The sequence below is a fragment of the Melanaphis sacchari genome, unplaced genomic scaffold, assembly GCF_002803265.2.
Source record: "Melanaphis sacchari strain LSU unplaced genomic scaffold, SCAv2.0 Contig1_pilon_pilon, whole genome shotgun sequence".
NCBI classification, from domain to species: Eukaryota; Metazoa; Arthropoda; class Insecta; order Hemiptera; family Aphididae; genus Melanaphis; species Melanaphis sacchari.
In genome coordinates this window covers 4,182,392-4,205,073 of record NW_020270976.1, presented here as the reverse complement: position 1 = coordinate 4,205,073, position 22,682 = coordinate 4,182,392, and the positions used below count along the sequence as shown (strand labels likewise).

Sequence of the window (22,682 nt, the reverse complement as noted above, 5' to 3'; positions counted from 1 at the left end):
AATAAATATAGCCGTGTCGGGTATTCTATTATTTGTACCTATTCTTACAATTTTACGAGCAATAGAAGAAGTAGAAACCACGCTAACAATTAGTAGACAATACAAAAATGCTATATAAATTTAGTTTAACGCCCACGCAGTTCTCTTAAACTTTTTATACACTGAGAATGGTGGTGCGATTAAAATCGGGCGGTCAAATTTAGTTTTTGAATTTTAACGCTTTGAAATCAATGTAAATTGCGAATAATATGTGTGTTCCGTTGAATATCTTAACTCAACAATTTTCTTAATTAATTACTGTTACCTAGTGGTAATGTGCCCTTACTATTCATGCATAATATATACCTATCAAAGATTCGAGACTATTTTCGATGTTTTTTCCTTTGCATTCTTTTCCAAAGTTAAAACATTTTGATTGGGTAGTGAATACCTATCAATTAGCGAATGGTACAGTACTACAGTAAAATTATTAACACTCCAGGAAAAAATATTTTACGTCGATTATTGGGCTGAAAACATGTTTTTGAAATCTTAGCAAATCTTCGAATTTGAACCCGTTAGATGAATTTTTCTATTTGATGATATAATTGTTACCTATAATACGACCTACCACACAGCACGCTGTAAACATTAAAAATTGATGTTAATAAAGTATTGATAGTCATCACTCATCAGAATAAAGGAGTAAAACAGAATTCAGCCAATCATAAAATATGAATTATACGAGTAATATATTTGTATTATTTACAAATATAATGAACTTATTAAATTTAATATTAATAATTATTGAATTTTTTATTAGACAATATGTTAAAATAAGAAAGTTTGGAATCCATTGGAAGTCCTTCTACGTTGTGTCATATTTCATGTTATGTATAAATCACCTTATGACTATTACTTTTTGTGCTGAATTGTAGTTATAAATGTTGTTGTTAAACTAATAAAAAAAAAATTATAATCAGATTTTCTAAAATACAATAATAAATTCCCCAAAATTGAACATTAAAACTATATTTTCATTAGTGAAATGTATACATTTTTAATAATCAACAAACTTTTTTTTTTGGTTTTAAGAAAAATTACATTATCAAACCAAAGTTTAATAATGAGATCTTATGTTGTGGTAACTGCAGTCGAAGTCGTGATACTTGTATTTTATTGTGCCAATTTACAATTTACTTTGCAAACAATTTCTGGAGAAGTAGAAAACATCTTAACTACTAGTCTCGATAAATATTCCACTAATAGAGCTTGGAAATTATTTTGGAATCAATTTCAACAACATTATTATTGCTGTGGTAGTTCTAAAAATACAGATTGGTTCCAAACAGCTTGGGTTTCACCAATTACTTTAACTTCATTTTCTTTACTAAAAAAGTAAAAAATAATATTTAATTTGTTGAAATGATATGATTTAAAACCTTTTTCAAGATAGGTACACGCAACAAAATGGAAAATTCATTATACCTGCTGCTCCTTTAAGTTGTTGTTTATCTGATGCTATTTGCAATACATTCACAGATTGTGAACAGCCAAATCCAGAAAAGTATTATCAAAATAATTGCACCTCAATAATAGTTAACAAAATAAACTCTATTGCATCCACAAAATACTTATTTTATGCTGTATTGGTCATTCAGGTAATAATAATAATACAAATGATTAAAATAGTTAAATAATTGTAAAAACATTTTAATGATGAAGTGGGTACAACAATAAAAATTAACTTCTGTAACATTAATTTACTTTTGCATGATTAATTTGAATAACATAATTTGTTTACATTTAATAGTTAATAAATTAAATAATTTTATTTTTAATAATTATTTATAGATTTTTTCCAGAAGTTTAAAAATTAATATAACAATAAATTTAAACAAATATTATATGTGTATACAATTTTATTATAATAAATATATTCACAGTTTAAATTTATACTTTTAATTTTAGATTATTTCTGCTGTTGTAAAATATGAAGGCTACACAGATAACGATCACAATCCAAAATCAAAATTATAGAAGAAAAAGATTTTTTTTTACATTCTAGAAGAAACAATTAAATTATTTTATTAAATTACTCTTACAATGTTGTCATGATTGTTACATCAATATTTTGTTTTTAATTTGTCTGTATTAATGGGTTTTCTGATTCAATTTTGTTCTAAATAAAATTAAAATAATTTTAATTTTTTGATACATTTTCAAGCAATATCTTATAACTTACATGATTATTATTTTCAGATTTCACTTTAGATATAAGATCAGATAGCATGCTAATCAAAGGATGTGAGTCTATTAAGCAATCTTTTCGAACGGCGCTACCCAAAAAATGGCCATGTAATAATTCTAAAGTGCTTAAATATAACTGTTTTCCTAGAATAGGTAACTAAAAATCAATAAAATGATTAAATACTTTCTTAATAATTTCAATATTTAAATTATTTAATATAATAAAATGCATACTGATGGTAATTCATAAATTTTATCTTCGGTTTTATCATTATTGGATTTAAGTTTTTTTCCTGAAGTTTCATTATCTTCAATTATTGATGTACGTTTATTAAAAGTCTTTATTCCTGTTATTCTTTTTTTTTCTATTTCTTCTTCTTTTAACATGTCTCTCCTTGGACAACTACACACTTTTACACCAATTTTTTTTCTACCTAATACTTGTCCACTAAAATAAAATAAAAATGAATAGCAGATAAATTGTTTAAACACTAATTATTGTATAACAAATATCTTACTTTAATGTTTCTAAAGTAAAAATTACATAAATGGGTCTTCGACTAAGACTCATATTACAACTAGATTTGCACATAAATTTATATAATACATTGTAAGTTTTAAAATCTGAACAAGGAACAAAATTATGAACAATGGCAACAACACTTTGTCTTTGGCTTATGTGATTTTGTTCATATATGGCATCACTTTGTTCACACCAAAGTATATGTTCCATTTTTTTTCTATCTAAAATCAGATGTGAAAAACATTAATCTAATTGGTAAATTAAATGCATAAATTTATAACCAGATATTATTTTATACCACACAATTTATCCTGCAAAATATGTATAGGACAACGTTTGATGGACAACTGTTGAAATTCAGAATTTGCAAAAATTGGTAAAGCACGGATTTGAAGATTTTTAATTCCTAATAATTCAATATCATCAAATCGCCATTGAAACTGAATAGGCAGTACTCGATTCATATCAATATATACTTTATTCAAAGATTCAGAATACTAAAACATAAAAACTGATTAGAAAATTTCTAGTTAAAAAAAAAAGACAGATACAACTTACAGATAAAACAAAATACAAAAAAATTTCGATATAAATTAATTTATAGTAATAAATTAAAATACTAAATTATTTTTGTTTTTTAAAAAAACTATTAAAAAACGGATTTAATGATGTATCTTGTTTATTAAATAAATATACTTTAACCCTTATTAATTATAGTAATTAAAAAATGTGATTTATAATAAACATACATTTTATTTCTGTCTAAATAAACAATCACATGTTTTTTTAAATACAATTTTTTTCAAAAAATCAAAAATGATACATTATGTTATATTTTATACTAAATAATACTTTTATCCAAGAACATTCATTATTTCAAAAACTATTAATGTTTTTTTTTATTTTTTATTTAGCCATTAGCACAAGACTATTAATGTTATAAGAAATAATTTTTACATAATTTTAAGAAATTATAAAACATTTCTAAAAAAATCTCATAATATACATTTTATTTTTTTTACTTCTCATATTTTTATAATTTTTAAATGTTTTTTTTTTTAAATACTTAGATGTATAAAAACTATAGGAAGATTAGTTAATAAATGATAGTGTATAAATATTTCAAGTTTAAATAAGTAGAGTGTAGTTGTCAAGAGTACATTGGAAAATTTTAACTCAACCTCCTACTCACCAAAGCTTTAAATATTTTATTTATTTGTATCATTTTAAATGTTTGATCTAGGTAGTAACAATAATTTTAACAAATATTTAAACACTAAAAGTGAAAATTAATTATAGCTAACAAATTATATAAATAAGTATCACACATTTTTTTAAATTTTGATGGCCAATCAAATCTTTAAGTACATTTAATTAATTAACTACTTTAATTTGATTATTATGTATGTCAAAATAATCTAAATAATATTCTACTTTAGAATATAGAATCAAAAATATATGTTATAATATAAAAATGTAATTTTTAAAAACATTGATAGTTTATAAAATAATAAGTATTTTACATTAAAATATTAACTAACATCAATTTTTATGCAATAAATATTTTTTTTTTAAGAATTTATAAAGTACCTATAAAAATCATTTATTAGTAAAAGCAATATTGTACCTATAATAAAATAGCATGTACAAAAATATGTTTAACATTTAATTCACCAAGTGCAACAAATATTTAACGAACCAATTATTTATTGTTAAAAACAATACTAACCATCCAATGCCTTTTAGAAATTTCTGTGACATCTAAAAAAAAATCAAAATCAAATCGTCCTGGATAGTCTTCAGTACTAATCTGTAAACCAGTTGATCTTAAATGTTGGTAATAAGATTCTGAATCTTCACTAATTGATGGCGATTCAGTCTCGGCTTCACTATTGACCGCCTATTGGTCATCATTCACAGTATGTAAATGATTAATATATTAGTCTTACGAAATATAAGTTATAATTAAAGGTAAATATTTTTTTTAAATAATAACTCACGTCAATTACTTCCTCTGTTTCAAATTTAATAGTATCCATTAGATGTAACACGTCTCACGTAGATTACTTAATGCCAGTTTAAAATAAAAAAATTGTTACGAGTTTAAAAGTTTAGCATTCAGATTCAGGGCAATATTGTGAAGTAGAAGCATGTAGTGTAACGACAAGGTGATACAAGTCTAAACAAGTCGAGGCTTTCAGAGATAAGACCAATGTACGTTATTCTGTGATTACACCGTTGGAACATTAGCCGTGGTTGTTTTCGTTGTCGTTTAAACGACAAATCGACGACGGGTACTTTTGGTCACAGGGTTTTAAGACCACAATATTTTTGATTATTCGAGTTATTCCATGAAAATGTGCCCTATCAATTATAATCAGTAATTTTTATCAATACAATTCCTAAGCATGATTAAAGAGATACGTAATACGTATCATCATAATTTTATATTTATTTTTTATAAGAATTTTTTTAATCTTAAAATTACATTTTATTTAATGTTATTTTAAATAATTTAAATTATTATAATTATGTAATTATTTTAATATTGTCAAAAATGTTTACTATTTGGTATTTAAAGCGTTATGTGATAAATATATACTTACACACATATGTGTTCAATGTGTATAAAACAATAATTTAAAATATTTTTAATAGTATGTATCTATGACAAAAAATGTCAATAGAATTAAAAAAAAAAGAAGAAGAATCTCAATATTTTTATTAAAACCTGGGCAGTATGGCAGAATTCAAACAAAAAATAAAGAATCTCATAGATGCTAAGGTGTGTTTATGAATTTAATTATTCTTAATAAAATGTAGACACTTGTATATTATATAGAAATATCTATTTAGTTAACATATTCAAATGAACATAATTTTATTTGTATGTATTATTAATTATAGTAAATTTCTATGTAAAAGTCACTTTGATACATACACTTTCTGGTGTTGAGTAGGTCATTGTAATGTATGTGTTAAATTTTAAATTAATGAAACAGAAAAGTTATACTGATTAGGATCATATATTTATGTTTATCTAAGATAATTTATACACATCATTTTTACTTTATTTAGGTTTGTAGTTAAAATCATGGACTAAGATATATTGTATACATTGTTTTATGCTTCTTTTCAAATAATTAAATGTATTCAATTATTTACAAAACAAATCTTGATAAAAAAAAAAAAATCATAAAAAGCTGTTCATTTTTAATTAAAATAAGATATATTTTCTATCATTTTCAGTGATGTTTTTGTGTATTCTCTGTATTCTATAATAAATTAAAATATTATTTTTTTAATTTTATAATTTATTTAGAACTAATTTATCGACCAAAACAAAATTATATTTTACTTGTTTTCTACATACTGTTAATTTTATTTTTATTATATACGTTATATAATAATAATTACTAGTATTTTGTTTCATGTTGTTATAGACTACTGTGAAGGTTCCACTAATTGGATCACAAGACTTTTGGAACATTTCTGAAAAAAAAAGTGATTCACTTTTATTAAAAGCTGTGAATAGTGAAAAATTTGTCGAAAAATGTGATGCTGAACTTGTATCAAATATAGATCAAGTATATTTCAACAGTTCTGACTTTGATTTTACTAAATTTGAACTAGAAGTATGTTGTACACTATTATTAAGTATAATTTATTATATATAATCAGTTCATCGATGAAATAAATTGTTAATTTATTCTTTTTGATTGCACATTCTTTTATAATTATCATTGAAATACTTTTTTCACGGTGAACCAATAATTTTGCATGCAATTTAAATAGATTTTTTACTAATTTTAGAAATTACCAGAAGTCCTCGATAAAAAATTAATTGCCAATGATGTAAAAAAACTAAAAGTACAACATGAAATTGTTGAGAAACAACTGCTACAATTGATTCTTGAAAATCAAGCTGCATGTGATGATGAATTAGACAAGTACACTAATTCTTATAATACATATAAATTATTTATATTATTGTAATTTTTTTTTTGTTTTTACAGAATTGGAATGTTACAAAATAATTTAAAATCTAGTCTAGAAAATTGTGAACATGCTAAGAATCGCTTAAAACTAGCTAAAAGACAAATCACTACTGCTGGTTTGGGACTTTTGGGTAATTGCAGAAAAAAATCTTTAATTCTCGATTTATTAAATTCTTTAAACAGTATCAAAATGCTGGTAAGATAAAACACATCAGTTTGTTTTTGTTTTCTTAACAATTATGTGTATTTTTAGTTACAAACTGAAAAAAAACTTGAAGAATTAGTTTCTCAAGCTAATTATGCCAAAGGTATAGCATTACTTTTAGAATGCACTCAAGGTGCTTCCGCTTTTAAACAATTTACTTGCATTGCTGCTTTGTCTATTAAACTCCAAGATGCATTAATTATGACAGAAGAGCAATTAGACATTGTCTTGTCAAATGTAAGTTGGATCAAAGATCAAATAACCATTTAGACAATATTTAAAAATAGTAATTGTAATAGTTATTACTAAAATTATTAACACATTTTTTTTATATTGGCTATAAGTAAAATAACAATATATTAATTATATAAATATATTTTTAGATGTGTTTCAATTTTGATAATGAAAAGTATTCAGCTGTTCAAGAAGCTTATAGACGCCTGGGTAAAACAAGAATTGCTATTGACCAATTGCATATGCATTATACATCAGCAGTTCACAGTGCTTCGTTTGATACGATTAATTTATTTGTGAATGCAGATAAAGTGGAAAATAATAAAAATTCATTTGCTCTATTGTGTCAGGTTATACATTCTAATTTATTTCTTTAACTGTTTATTAGTATTTAAATAATGTTATTTTATTGCTTAAATAGTGTGTTCCTGATGAACAGTTAATTTCGTGTCTGATTGCATTGAGTAAAATATATTGGAACATTTTACAAAGCTATAAGAAAGCAGCAGATTGGCATAGAGAATTTAAAGATACTAACACAGATAGTGAAGGTATAAATATTATTGATATTATGTACAAAACTTTATTGACTTTGCTTGGTTGAGTAAATATTCTGATATAATTTTAATAATAGTAATTAGTTACTGTTATAATATTAACCAATGTGTGTGTTTTAGATGATATTGAAGAATGTGTAAATCAAGAATATATAAGTAAAAAATTTGAAATTGGTCCAACTCGGTTATGGGGAGACATCATTACCAAAATATCTAATTTAGTATTCAATTCCAATATGACAAAATTCAAATTTGACGATTTTCTTCAAGTGCTGTCTATATTGAACAAGTATTAAAAATTATTTATTTTTAAAATAAATACGGTTTACCGAATACTATTTTCTTAAATTATTTTAATTAACAAAGGTTTAAACATTAATTTATTCATATATTAATTACTTTAAGAAATGATAGTCATTTGAATTATGAAGATGAATCAGATTTTTTCATATTTATTTACTTATTTAAATTTAAATCAAATATGAACATTGTGATATTATATCATTTACCTATAGCCTTAACTGACTCTGAATTCTGATTACCTTAATTTCAGTTCTTATGTACTTCTGTAAATGAAGAGGCTTGACTTCTAACCCATTTGAAAAGATCTTAAATGTATAGAAATGTGATTTAAAATTGTATGTTTATAACTTATAAGGTGAAAGTTTAAGTGCATAAATGATAAAAAATCAGTATATTTTTTAACTTAATTATAAATTAAAATATCTGTTGCAGTTTTTAAATTCATACAAAGTTAACTGCCTTTTATGTTTCATACTCTATTTCTATAGGTTTGTGTTTGTAATTACAATATATCATCTCGACATTTATATCATGTTATATTTTAGTGATAAAACAATAATTTATTTGCATCTATTATTTTTATTATAATATTATATTTTAGACATATTAAGATTGGAGAAGAATTTTGCAATAGTAAATCTGAGCAATTACAAAATGATACTAAAAAATCTTGTATCAGTTATTTTCATACATATCATAAAAATTGTCTGGATGAACTAACAATATTTTTTGAAAATGAAAGTTGGACTCCTTGTCCAGTGAAACGTGAATTTAATTTATTTCAACTGCAAGTAAGAAAATATTAAAATATTAAATTTTTTTGCTATAATTTATTTATTATATTTTTACCATAAGGAATTTAGAACAATTAAAAATCATATTCAAAAAAGTAATTCATCAGGTCCAACTCATAGTAGAAGTTCATCAATGGACAGTAGCTCTATTAGTACGTGTGAATATTTTCATTTCTCATCAGATAAATCACCATTTGATAATGATTTAAATACGACATACTGTGAAGATATATTGGACACAGAAGTAATAACAAATATTATTTTTGGGTGTATTATTAAAATTTAAATATTTTTTATAATTTTATTGTACATTAATTTTGTTTATTTTTATTTTTATTCTCTAGATGGATAGAAATAGTGTTTGTAGTGATGATACTAATAATAGCTATGAAGACTCAGATAATTATAATGTAACTGCAGATAACTATGAAAAACCACCTTTGCTTACAAATACAACATTAACAGTAATGAGGCATTGTGGAAAGTACTTAAAAATATGTAACATATTGAAATCAATATCAGAAGATGTAGTCACTTGCTTATGTCAACTATTTGAATATTACCTGTATTCTGTCCATTTGCTATTCACGTCGGACACGTTGGTAAGTTCAAAAAACATAGGCTAAATTTCAATCAACAAATTACTGAATAATTACCTTATATGTGGTTTTTAGCCTCAAATATGTAATGGTGTAAATAGTGTTAAGCTTCAATCAGTAATAACGAGAATATGCAACAGTCTGATCCAATGTAATCATGAAAATCAAGATTTGTTTGTAAGTAATTACTATTTAATTTACAGTTTAACCAGGCTGAGCAAAAAAGTTATAAAATATGTAGGTTAGTTTTTAAAGAACCAATGCATCAACATCTCTTAATTCCAAACTCAGTTATCTAGTAATATTATTGTTAAGAGATCGGAAATTAATATGTTTAAATGAAACTGTAATTGTCAATGAATTTAATGAATTAATATTTTATATTGGTATTTTGATCCTTCTTTAAATCTAGAAAAATTGCATGACTATAAATCTAATTATCTGATTAATAAATCACATCATAGGACAAATTGGATAAATAAGAAGTTGCATTAAAAAAATATAAATAAATACTACTTATATTGCAGTTAAAAATTTGCTGATAAAACTTGCTAATGCTCATCCTTGAAAATTAATATAAAATATATTTTATTAGATACAATTTGTCTTATTATAGCAAAAATCTGTGTCAATAAAAACAATTTTTTATCTGTTAATATAATCATATCATTATTATTTATTAATATATTATACTATTTCAAAAACTTTTTTTATTTAAGCTATGTTATATTTTATCATATGACTATCTTCTTTTATGTACTCTACTGCTGGTTGCAATATACCGGCTGTTATAGTCATTTACTTGTATACTATATTTTAAAACAATTATACTCTATTCACGTTTAAAAGCAGCCAGTTTTCGTTGGTGGTGCGCAGAACACATACATGACTGTTTTCCTTGCTTAATCATCTACCAGTAATATAAACACAGAACAATACCATGCCTATGTATTGAAGTTGGCCGTCTTGGTAACTAGATACTAAACATGAAAAAAGTTTAGACAATTAATAGTAATTTATAATTTCAGATTAAATTGACTAAATTGGCTACACCCTTACCAATTTTATGCTATATTTTATTTATGATAAGCTGTCCATCGAGTGCAACTTGTATCACAGAATTGTGTGCTCTTATTATTACTTTTGATTATATTTAGTAAATTGGTGACATTGTTGAGATTAGTTCATATCATTTTATGTTATAAACATGTTTTTACTTTATGTTTAAGCAAGAATTTTACGCTAATATTTATAATGAAGAATCTGTTACTAATATTTAATTAGAGGAAATTTCTTGATAAATTTTGAAAACTGTGCTATGCTTTAAATGAGAAACTGAAGTAAAATTGTACAGGAAAAAAAATATGTTAATAGGAAAATTTATTTTTGCTTATTTTGAAGTTTCATACTACAATCACAATATTTCTGTCAGAATGCATATGACGAAATAACCAATCATATCATTGTAATATTAAGTTTCTCTTATTAGTAAAACAGTAAAAAATGTTGTTAAGTAGAATGAAATGAAAATTTTTTTCCATATAATAAAATATTAAATTTTATTTGCATGAAAAATTAAATTTCAGATTCGAGAACCTGTAGCACTTTATGCGTTAAGTCTATCAGATGCAAACAATTTATATTGTGTTTCTGAACGAATTGTTGCTGTTGAATCATTAGTATTTTTAGGAGAGCAGTATAAGCTATTACATTCTTATTTAAATACATTATTAACATCCGATACTAGCAGTTATTCACTACAGCAATTTTATAATCAGGTACTAATAGTTATTAATTCTAACATTTGTTTATTGAATTATTACAAAAACAATTTTTTCTTAATATTTGTTAAGACTGTAGCAGTAGCTGTAGATTTACGAAAACCAGTATATGGCCGTGTGATTTGTAAATCTATTGATTATAATCAAGTGCTTAGCATGATGACCAAAGTCAATTGGGAGGTAAAAGATATCATGTGTGAACACAGCAAATATGTTGATTATTTCCTCCAAGTATGTTGGATAACCAAAAGGTTATAAGAATCTAATTTTTTTTTTTTTCAATAATCATTATATTTTTAGGAATTACGAGCATTTTTCAAAACTCTTAAGACATCAACATCAAACATTTACTTGAATGAGCAGGTATTATATTCTATTTGGGAAGCTATAGCTGTTCTAGTGTCTTCTGTTTTTATTGAAGGGTAAATTGTCTAATAAACTATTCTAACTTATTTTTATATTAAATATTATTTTTATTACAGATTTTCATTAGCCAAAAAATGTTCAAATGCTGGTCGAGCATTAATGCAACTTGATTTCACACAGTTCATGTCACAAATAAACTCAATTTGTCCTATCAATCCATTCCCGCATAAAGAACTAGTTGAAGTTTATATCAAGGCTTATTATTTACCTGAAACATCATTGGAAACGTGGACAAGAGATCATCAGGTTGTACTAACTTATCAATGCGTTTAATTAATAAAATAAATACACATTAATAACTATTTGTATGCATTTAAATTTCAGGAATACACACATAAACAATTATTAGCTGTCATAAACTGTGTGTGTCAAAATAATAAACGGTTACGACAAAAGCTGACAAATTTATTAGAAGAATCTCAACAAAGATAATCTCATTTTCATTACTAAATGCATTGTTTATTTATTTTTAATTATTTTTATTTTATTCAGTTATAAATTATGCAATTATTAATAATTGGTAAAAATGCTTTTTTTATACATTTCAACCTAATTAAGTCTATTAATTTCATTCTCATTTAACCAATTTTTAAATCAAAATTAGATTTCTATAAGTACATTTTTTTTTATCTCTTTTAATTCTAAGATTTTTAAAATTTTCTTCCAACTTATCATTTATTCCCATAATTTTCTAAATTTTATTTACTGAATAAAATTACCATAATCAATGAAAGTTAAATTAGAAATTGAGACCTACCAATATCCACACTAATAAGTTAGGTTAAATTTTGTCCACTAAAAAAAAAAAAAAAATATGTAATCCAGTTACCCTCAAATTCCAATTAAAAATATATGGGTATGAACTCACAATGATTCTTATTTGCAATTTAAAAATAAATGTTTGCACTATTATTTCTTCTCGCTTGCAAGTTATAAACACTGATAATTCAATTTTGTAATTGTTTCTTGACAGTTGGGTAAACTTTATTTTCATTCCAAATACACCTTTAATAAAGACTGAACGCTATTTATTTTTAAGTTTTCTTGTTTACTTATACACTGTTGTTACTAAAAAATATAATGAAGTAATAGATTAATCAGTTATACATCATAACATATATGATAAGTTACTGAGTGAACACTAAATGACTCATACTCACGTTGCTTATTGAAACACCGAATTATTTATCAAATATTTCCTTAATGACCTTAATACCATATTTGATATAACCATGTATTAAGTAATAATAGTGAATAGTTTATAGTGTTAATACTATTCATTAACATTATTTTTTCAAATCAAAGTTAGCTTCGGCCAAATAATTATTTAAATTTTATTTATTTTTTATGTACATTTTTATATAAAACTTGTTAATTTCTTAAATATTTTTAGCCTAGAGCTATTGAAATTGTTTTGATGATATTTTTTAGAATTATACAGAAGAAAAGATTATGTTTGCTAATATTTGACGAATAATCAATAAGTACGAGATGTATTTCAAGAAAAATGATCTGTCAATGATTTACTAACCTACTTAATTTTTAACAGGGACCACTCTGATGAATTTAATATCAGTCTTACCCATTGAGATTGCTGAGAGACATTGTCAAGCATCAATGTTGGGTTCTCTTTTTGAAAACTTCTTTTAATTTATTTATAATTTTATTAGTGTTACTAATTCATGTACCTATCAAAATCTAAGACGTATTTTAAAATAAATCTGAAATATGTATAGGTATGCTTCGATGTAGAAAAGATAATCTTTTCACACATCATGGTACCTATAAGCATTTAAGTGCTAAACTATGGTGATCTAAAGATCTATATAATCATTACGGTTACTTCCGATTTAAATCCTCAAATATTCATATTGATATTATCCTAATATAGTAATATCTATTAATATTAGACCTAAGTTAACAATAATTATGAAATTAACAATCTACTTGTTTTATATATATAGAAGACATTGGTTTTTCTAATCAATTGTTTACTTTTAAAAAATAAAAAATAATTTGATATGGATAATTTCCTTGTTTCTGTTCAATATCTACCTATGTCAAGATTTTTAATTCAGCTCGAGCTATTCTCATTGACATTTATTTAACCTTTAAGATAAAAATTTCATTGTTGCATCATATTATGCAAAGCGTGATTATGTATAATACGTATGTTGCGTGATCTCTTATTGTTACAACTGAAAACCAAGCAATGTAAGCTCAAATGAAAATAATATGTATACAATTTAATTTGTTTAAATTTTTTCTCACTACTAGCAGTTCAAACGACATTTTTTTCTTCTTTTACTGAGTTTTGCTGTTTAAGAAAATTTAAGTATAATAATGGCGCAGAATGAGCGAAAATGTTTTAAAATTTATTTTATGTCTTGGAAATACCAACACCCAATTATATGATGGTTAGTCACTGGGTACTATTAACCGTTTTTTAAGTATTTTCTTAGGCTATAGCCAATAAACCTTTCAAAGGTTTTCGATTTTGACGATTTCACGAATCATTGTAGAATAATTTATTGTACGGTTTTATATTTATCTGCTACTTTCAACTTAGTACTTTAATTAATTAAGTAATATTTAATAAATTCAATCACCAATCTATCCAGTTTACAATACAAATACGCCAAAATTCTAACTATACACTATAGTACTCAGTTAAAAACTGACAAACTGAGTAATGACTAATGAATTACACGAATATTGATATTGAATAAAGAATGGACAGTGGTTAAAAATGTACATAGATAATAACACAAATTGTTAATAGTATTTTTCTTGTTATGTGACTTCTGTATTGGCAGCACTGACCAACCGCCATAACGTCGTAGCAGGCAGCAGCCATGTTTGTTGTTTACATTGCACCATCGTCTAGAAAGCGAGCGACCTATCTTCCATTCTTTATTGTGACTGCGATATAGGTAATAATTTTTTTTCAATTGTTACAAATCGCAATTTCTTTTCTATGCTTCCCATCCTTCTCCGTACAGGACGTATTTAGTGTTCTCTCTCTCAAAACCTGTGACGAAGAATTCACACCTTTTTATCGCGTAGTGGGTGATGTGTAAAATGGAAACTGCTGCTACGACAACGGCGGCAGACGTAAACCACGACCGCCATGTATTAAAACAACCAACCAAGGTACTATTGACACTTAGCAACGTACTGTTGCCCAAGGAAAAGCTCACATCCACACCGTCGATGATCGATGGGTTAGATTTCGAAACCGAAGTCGACCTAAGAATCGTTGGCTGCGAGTGGATTCAGACCGCCGGCATTCTACTCAAATTACCCCAGGTAAGAAATCATATGTAAATCTTTTGATTATAGGTGCTATGTACTGTATGCACTTGACCAAACTCTCAGCGATACAAAATTGTTATCACAAGAAAAATAAATGTCATCCCTATATTTTAGCATGCTCGTCTTGTTGCACATTGTAATAGTGGATGACAAATTGACAACTGAGACAAATATTATTTATTAAACTGTACACCATACCTGCGAGTTTTGTACCAAAACCCGAGATTCCCGGCTAATATCAACAATATGTTAATCATTATTTTTCACAATTTTTTTCCTCTTAATTCTTGGTTCTAATCACTGCATTATGTTACTCTTGATTTCACTTCTTAGATAACATCCATCAACATTTGAACATTGCAGTATTGGGGTTTTATGTAATTATCTACGGCCTATTGTGGTACTTTATCCAAATACTAAAACTTTTGAAAAAATTAGACCCTTTGAACATGTTTTATGATTAATTTATTTTGTGATTCCATCAATTAGTTTTATTAATAATATTGCTACTTTAGTAATGAGGCAAATTTCAAAAGCAAAATATACCTTGTTTTTATTTATATCTTATGTTTTAACACAAAAAAAAAACATATGCACTATATTTTGAGATGTATTTTTTATAGTGTTAATTATTGCTAAATAACCATGATAAGTAAATAAATAGGTGTTTATAAACATTTAATTATAATTATAATTTTACCAAAGTTCAATAATTTTCCTCAAGTATGGGCCATTCTAAATAATATATTTAGAAATGTAAATGTATCTCGACATATTGAATTATATTTTGTATAATTGTTCATTATATTGATTCATTCTTATATTTTATATGTTTAGCTTAAATAAAGCAAAAAACCACTACAAACCCTAATTACACAGATTTTAGAATTGGTATGTCTTGAATCCAATTTGTATATCTCTTATTTAAGTTTAAAATAAAATAAATGAATGTGTAAAATCATTACACTCACAGTTTTGCTTACCTATTATAAAAATAAATAAATAAGTTATACATTTATGTTGTTTAATTTTTTATATACTAAAAAATATAATATGATCTTGATTTTTCAGGTTGCCATGGCAACTGGACAAGTGTTGTTTCAACGATTTTACTATACAAAGTCCTTTGTTCGTCATCCAATGGAAATAACTGCAATGGCATGTACATGTTTGGCCTCTAAAGTTGAAGAATCACCTAGACGTATTCGTGATGTTATTAATGTTTATCATCATATCCGTCAAGTTTTAAATCAAAAGTAAGTTGAAGTGGTTTTTATTTTTCATAATTAATATTTTTCTTTTCATTTGAATCTTGTTTAAATATTTTTAATCACAACTGACTAATCTGCTAGCTTATGTTTCCATATTTAAATTAGCCATTTTTATTTAGATCTTTAATAATATATATTTTATATTATCCAAATTTATTTGTTTAAATTACTCAAATCAAGCAAACCTGTAATAACACTTCTTTTAACCCAGAAAGTATATATATATAGATTTTATCAATATTCTTTAAATCCTATTCAATATATCTTAAAATAAAAATATATATTTATTAATTTATTAACTTTAGTTTAAGGTAAGTTAGCATCAAATGTAATTAAAAAAATATATATTTGCCTATCTAATAAGGCGTGTACTGTCTTACCAATATATATTAATCTAGGTATATCTAGGTTAATTCAGCTTAAATATTTTTGTCAATAAGATAGTTAATTCATAATTTTCATTTTGATTTTGATCAATCTTCTATTTATTGACATAAATTTATATTCTTAGAATAATTTTAATTATTTATTGTTCAGAATCCTCCTAAATGTATAACTATACACATAGTTGAGTATGTTAATGTATGAACATAAATTTTGGTGGAAGATTGATAAAATGAATATCAATAACCTCAACTTTTTTAAACATTCTTTATTCATACACATTTTTTTTATCTTATAATTTAATTACATTTTATTTTTTAAATGTTAAGAGATTGTCACATATTTGCTTTTTTAAGATTTAAATGTAGGCAATTTTAAATAAGAAACAGAATTATAAATATTTTCTAATTTTGTTATAAAGCTGTTTCACTGTATTTTAATACTTATTTCAAGAATCTTAACTAGTGCTACAACATACCATTCATACTTGTTGCGTGATCATGGAATAATAAAAATAAAAGATTTTATTTGGGAAATACCGTTTACGCTACAGTTATAGTAAGAAACAAAATTTTCTCTATAAAAAAAGAACTTGCTGTACAATATAATTTTTATTTTTTTTACTAAGTTAAAAAAAACTTGAAAGTAACAGATTTTAAAATAAAATAAACTTTTTTTGTATAGGATTATTGAAAAAAAAAATAATATTGTACTGCACCATTAAAGTTCTTCTCTTTTTATGGTGAAAATTAAGTTTTTAAACTAGGACTATAAACCAAGTGGTACTTGTCTGCACAAAATATTTTTAATTAAGATTTAATTGGCGTGTGGCGTCCACTTAATTTAAGATTACTTAAATTTACTTAGTTGTTTAATTACTTTCAGATATCCTACAGGAGTCGCAAAATGCACATTCTTTAAATATTCTAATATTTCTATAGTTATGATAAATATAGAATAAAGGATATATTTACAAATTGCATTAAATGTTTGTACAAGTTTTGTTAACAAAAAGTAATTATTTGAAAAAAAGAACTATATATTTTCTAAAGTAAATTTTAAATATTATTTCAAATTACTTTGGTGTATATTATAAAAAGTATTTGATATTAAAGGAATCTTTTTTTGATTTAGCATACCATATTAAATTTTTCTGATGAGTAATAGAGAAGTGTAACATTGCTCCCATGTTCATGCCAATAAATTTTATGACATCTTTATAGCTTTAAAATCCCCTCAGGTATCATTGCAATGTTCATTCTTATATGTTATTATTTAGTTGTTTTTTCTTAAAAGAACGCCGCACTCGCATGTGTTTTCTCCGTCTTACATACATATAACAGCAAATTTTCATTCAGCAGAATTCATTTTTTGTTGTTAGCTTTAACATTTGAGTAAATTTACCTATTATCAAACTTAAAGGTTAGAATTTTATCTAGACTAAGACATTTTAAACTTTTAATATTTAACATTGTTATAACTCAGTTTAAAATTAAAATATCAATAAAAGCCTATATCATTGCCTAGATAAAATTTTTACCTTTAAGTTTGATAATAGATAAATTTACTCTAATGTTAGAGATAACTACATAAAATGAATTCTGCTATACAAAAATGTGTTATGCTGTATATATATATATAACAGAGGTAACGCATGCGAGTGTGGCATCCTCTTAATGTTGAATAGCAGCCTAAATTCAACTCAAAGTTTTAGATATACAAGCAAAACATGTCAAATACTAACGATGCTCTTAATTCTGTCAATCTACAAAATTAAAAAATTAATATAACTTGTACTTATATTTAATGTTAATATGTATTTATTTTATTCTATTATTTATCTATACTTAATATTACTTATTTTTTTTTAGTTAAAATTAATATCATTTAAAAGTTGCAATGTGTGTGTTGACTTAATGCGATAACTGTAGGGTGCACAGAAATCCATTGTTTTTGTTGCAATTGTTTTGTTCTTAGTTATTTTTATTTGTAAATTATCTAATGCAACAAAGTCAGTGGTTGTTAATGTTAATCCAAGTGCAAATATAACGCACAAATTTATTTTATAACTTGCGTTTTCGCAGATACTTTCCACAGCTGACCGCCGGGTGAGTTGCCCTCGGTTTGAATTGTGGAGAGGAAAGCGAACGTGGTGGATTCACGTTGAAATTGATGGTCGTCACGTCAAGAACACTGTTGGACCCCTTAAAAAATTATATTGTAACATGATTTAATCAAAAATAAGCTATATGGTTTCTCTCCAAAAAAAGTGTTAGGGTCTGTCCAAAAAAAAAAAAAATTAAAAATATATATTTATATATGTATTTATCAAAAAGAGAGGTATAGTATAAAACCAATGTGCATAAAATAACGTGTTCTAATTTAGTGATTATACTTAACCATAAAAGTTTTGTATCAAGCAAAATAGAATTTCACAGACAATTAAGAACTCTTTTTTACACACTGGCAAACACAATGGAATTCAAGATAGCAAATCATATATGAAGATATCATATGAGCCATTTGATGGTTTTTCTACATCTCATAAGGTACCTACTCTATTTGTAGACGTTAAAACGGACTTGGATTAAATCAGAAGTTGAAGTGAACTTTGTTTTTTTTTTTTTTTTTTTTTTTTTCATATTTTTGTTTGAAGGTGAATGTTAATTGTTAAAAACAACTATTGAAATATGGACAAACCATGCTTTAAGTATTTAAATTAGTGAACTTATAAATGCGCGTGGAATCAAGCCAAGAATTCAAGGCATTTAATAACAGGATAAATTTAACAATTGTTAAATTACCTGATGGTTTGATTAATATTTTTATGTTTCAAGATATTAAATGTGTTTTGGATTAATGATTTATATGGCATTTAATCAATGTATTACTTGAATTATACAATTTTTTTTATTCATGATATCTACCAGAAACTTATTATTTTGCAATGAAAATAATATTACGTTTATTACAGCATTCTATTATCTGATAATATTAGTATATATAATAATATGACACTTGTTTAACTTAATCAATATATTTTTCTAGTGAAAACTTTGACTACATAACAATCATTATTCATTTCCTATCGAAACAAGAAATTAACGTAACAATGAATTATAATAGTTTTGAATATTATGTATTAAATTTATTATTTAGTAATTATAAAATTATTATTTATAATTTAAGAATTTCTGTAAGAAGATTAACTTTAAATAACTAATACAAATAGGATTAAATGAAACTAACAGTAAATAAATATAAATAGTAAATGAAGCATTTTATATTAATACGTTATTCTAATTTAAAAAGTATATTTTTGTATAGCAAATAGCATTAAAAAAAAAAAAAAAATAGTCAGTTGTGGTTGATTATACTATCATTCTTTATTTTGTCTCGCCCATGGTATTGCCATGTGATCACTAGTCCAAAACCAGACCCAAAAATACCCCGCCCCTGTTGCAGATTGATTACGCCGTTGGTACTTGATCAAAATTATGTACAGAAAAAGACGCAGGTAATAAAAGCGGAACGACGCGTGCTCAAGGAGCTTGGCTTTTGCGTGCATGTTAAACACCCACATAAACTCATTGTCATGTACCTACAGGCTCTTGGATTTGAGAAACACCAATCATTAATGCAGATGTCCTGGAACTACATGAATGACTCATTACAAACTGATGTGTTTGTTCAATATGATCCAGAAACTATTGCTTGTGCCTGTATATATCTATCGGCTAGAAAATTACAAATACCATTGCCAAAAAGTCCAGCATGGTACTCTTTATTCAATTCAAGTGAAACGGACATCCAGGACATCTGTCGCAAAATACTCAAACTTTATATCAGACCAAAAGTGAGTAGAAAATCATAATTTGTATGTTCAGTATAACCATATTTGTTTATAATAATTTTCAGGTTATCACAGAAGACTTGGAAAGGAGAGTGGAAGAATTGAAAAAAGAATATGATCATGCTAAGGAGAAAGCTAGGGCAGCTATTGTTCATCCCGTAGTACAAACAGAAGTTGTTGTACCTCCACCTAGTAATGGAATTACTACTGTTGCTTCTGAGAATATTAGTTCAACCACTCCAAATAAGTATGTATTCACTTCCTAGTTCATGCTGAAATATATATATGTTAATCATATTACATTTTTGTAGAAAACCAATTAAAAAAAGAAGTAGAAGTAGAACACCTTCTGAGACCAAGTCTGGAAGTAGAAGTCCAAGACATTTAAAGAAATCCAAAAAAAGAAAGTAAGAGAAATATTATTAAGTATAGTGTTTTTTAAAAGATAACTTATAACTTTATTTTATATTGATTAGTCATGAAAGATCACGTTCCAAATCAATATCTGATAGAAGAACTCATAAACACCACAGAAAATCAAATAAAAGCCGTAAACGATATTCAAGTTCGTCTTCTGGTTCATCTAGTTCTTCAGGATATCGTCGTCATAAATCATCAACCAATAACAAGTATGTTAACAACTTGATAATTTTGAATGTAGAACAAAGTTCAAGTCAGATTGTAAAAGATTCCTTATACATTTTAATCTGAAACTCGTTAATTTACACCATTTTATTGTGTGTAATCCTGATCACTTTGTTGTAGACTTTGATTGGTGAAATGAGTTGATAACTTTGCAGTGATATTTATTATTGTTCATAAACTAATGAGACAATTTTTTTTTTTTTTAACTTATTATTTTTCAGATTAGTGCCTACTTACCGAGATTATAAAGATTACAGAGATTATAGAGGAGATGAAAACTATAAATCCAAGTCTAGGAGTTACAACTATTGGAAAAAATATTATAGCTACGAATAGTTCTACTTCTACTTAACCTTTATAATGTATTATAATGTGTAATATTAAAATATTACAAAGTTTTTGTATTTTAAATAATATGCATTTTTTTTTTATAGTGTATTTAATACATACATATATACACATGTATATAAATACATAGATAATTCATTATTTTGAGACAGGGTTTATCCACAATGCTAAAGATATTAATCGTTTACATTAATTACATTTTAGAAGAAAGTAAATATATTTATTTTTATTTACAATTGTACCATTTTAATTTTAAAGAAGAAAAACCGCATTGTAATTGTATAATATATTGTATAAAAATAATCTGTAAACGTAGTTTTTGTTAGATTAGATTTAAAAATGGATTAATACATCAACTGTGATATACAAATTTATTATGTACAATTTTTAAATTTTACCTCTTATGTACTTGTCTGTATTTTCATTAAATTGTAGATAATGACAATTAATTTTAAATGTCCAACTCATAAGAAATGTTTTATATTCATTGTATATTTTTTTAATGTTATATTATCTTAGTATGAAACACAAATTTTACTTGTATGAATGTACATTATACAAAAATAAAAAATGTAAATTATTAATTTGAGATGAAAAAGTGTTGTATTTATTTTAGACATTTTTAAGTAGAAATTTGATTTTCTTTTAACTTTCTATTTGACTGACACATGATAATTATTTAATTATCTTTGCTAGTAAAAATATATGATACAAAATTATTTGGAAAACTTTAAAAAAAGATTTTTATCTGATCATTTTAAAGTAGAAATGTATATAGTTTTTTGATTAATCTTTTGGCTTTTAAGATACTATTTTTTTCTTAAAGTGTTTATGATGATACATTAAATAGGAATAATCGTCAATTATTTTATTAAATACTTAAGAATTTATGATGTTTAGTAAATCAAAGCATTTTTTTTTTTTTAAAGGATTGAATTTGTATATGTTATTTAAGAACGAGCAATAACATGACACATTAACGCGATCTCGATATCTAAATACAAAATTGTTTTTTCTTCAAACGTTTTCAAACAGGCTTGTTTGTTTTACTCTGTTTCTAGAACACTATTTCTAGATTAAACAGTGATCATTAATCATATTAAGTTTTATCATAGAAATAAAGATAATTTTATAAACAACAAAGTAATTCCATAACTAATGAGGTAGGGTTGGAAAAAAATAAAATTATACAATGCTAGTATTAGTTATAAAAACTA

General features: G+C 24.9%; 4 protein-coding genes across 6 annotated transcripts; 3 read left to right on the top strand and 1 right to left on the bottom strand.

Moving 5' to 3' along the window:
• Positions 1 to 1,057: 1,057 nt before the first annotated feature.
• LOC112593072 (rod outer segment membrane protein 1) lies at positions 1,058 to 2,019 on the top strand. Its single transcript, XM_025337316.1, has 3 exons — positions 1,058 to 1,377; positions 1,436 to 1,640; positions 1,951 to 2,019. The coding sequence occupies exons 1-3, from the start codon at positions 1,106 to 1,108 to the stop codon at positions 2,017 to 2,019; spliced, it is 546 nt and encodes a 181-aa protein (XP_025193101.1). The 5' UTR covers positions 1,058 to 1,105.
• A 24-nt stretch (positions 2,020 to 2,043) lies between these two features.
• On the bottom strand, positions 2,044 to 5,008 carry LOC112593070 (cellular tumor antigen p53-like). 2 transcript variants are annotated; one of them, XM_025337314.1, is made up of 7 exons: positions 4,753 to 5,004; positions 4,482 to 4,652; positions 3,051 to 3,249; positions 2,748 to 2,973; positions 2,464 to 2,677; positions 2,225 to 2,386; positions 2,044 to 2,161 (listed from the first exon to the last, which is right to left on the bottom strand). In XM_025337314.1, the coding sequence occupies exons 1-7, from the start codon at positions 4,789 to 4,791 to the stop codon at positions 2,120 to 2,122; spliced, it is 1,053 nt and encodes a 350-aa protein (XP_025193099.1). In that variant the 5' UTR covers positions 4,792 to 5,004; the 3' UTR covers positions 2,044 to 2,119. The 2 variants fall into 2 exon arrangements, with proteins under 2 accessions (XP_025193099.1, XP_025193100.1); XM_025337315.1 differs by lacking the exon at positions 2,044 to 2,161 and having other exon boundaries at positions 2,262 to 2,373; positions 4,753 to 5,008.
• Positions 5,009 to 5,492: 484 nt separating this feature from the next.
• LOC112593069 (syndetin) lies at positions 5,493 to 12,166 on the top strand. The gene is made up of 17 exons (XM_025337313.1): positions 5,493 to 5,537; positions 6,196 to 6,387; positions 6,566 to 6,702; positions 6,769 to 6,946; positions 7,004 to 7,192; positions 7,339 to 7,539; positions 7,611 to 7,740; positions 7,867 to 8,035; positions 8,651 to 8,840; positions 8,905 to 9,087; positions 9,188 to 9,445; positions 9,518 to 9,619; positions 11,029 to 11,220; positions 11,296 to 11,454; positions 11,524 to 11,645; positions 11,706 to 11,895; positions 11,974 to 12,166. The coding sequence occupies exons 1-17, from the start codon at positions 5,493 to 5,495 to the stop codon at positions 12,079 to 12,081; spliced, it is 2,745 nt and encodes a 914-aa protein (XP_025193098.1). The 3' UTR covers positions 12,082 to 12,166.
• A 2,316-nt stretch (positions 12,167 to 14,482) lies between these two features.
• Positions 14,483 to 21,704, top strand: LOC112593068 (cyclin-L1-like). Of its 2 annotated transcripts, none has more exons than XM_025337311.1 (8): positions 14,483 to 14,582; positions 14,652 to 14,958; positions 16,036 to 16,220; positions 20,085 to 20,475; positions 20,538 to 20,719; positions 20,784 to 20,879; positions 20,949 to 21,101; positions 21,339 to 21,704. In XM_025337311.1, the coding sequence occupies exons 2-8, from the start codon at positions 14,722 to 14,724 to the stop codon at positions 21,451 to 21,453; spliced, it is 1,359 nt and encodes a 452-aa protein (XP_025193096.1). In that variant the 5' UTR covers positions 14,483 to 14,582; positions 14,652 to 14,721; the 3' UTR covers positions 21,454 to 21,704. The 2 variants fall into 2 exon arrangements, with proteins under 2 accessions (XP_025193096.1, XP_025193097.1); XM_025337312.1 differs by having other exon boundaries at positions 14,491 to 14,582; positions 14,716 to 14,958.
• The last annotated feature ends 978 nt before the right edge of the window (positions 21,705 to 22,682 follow it).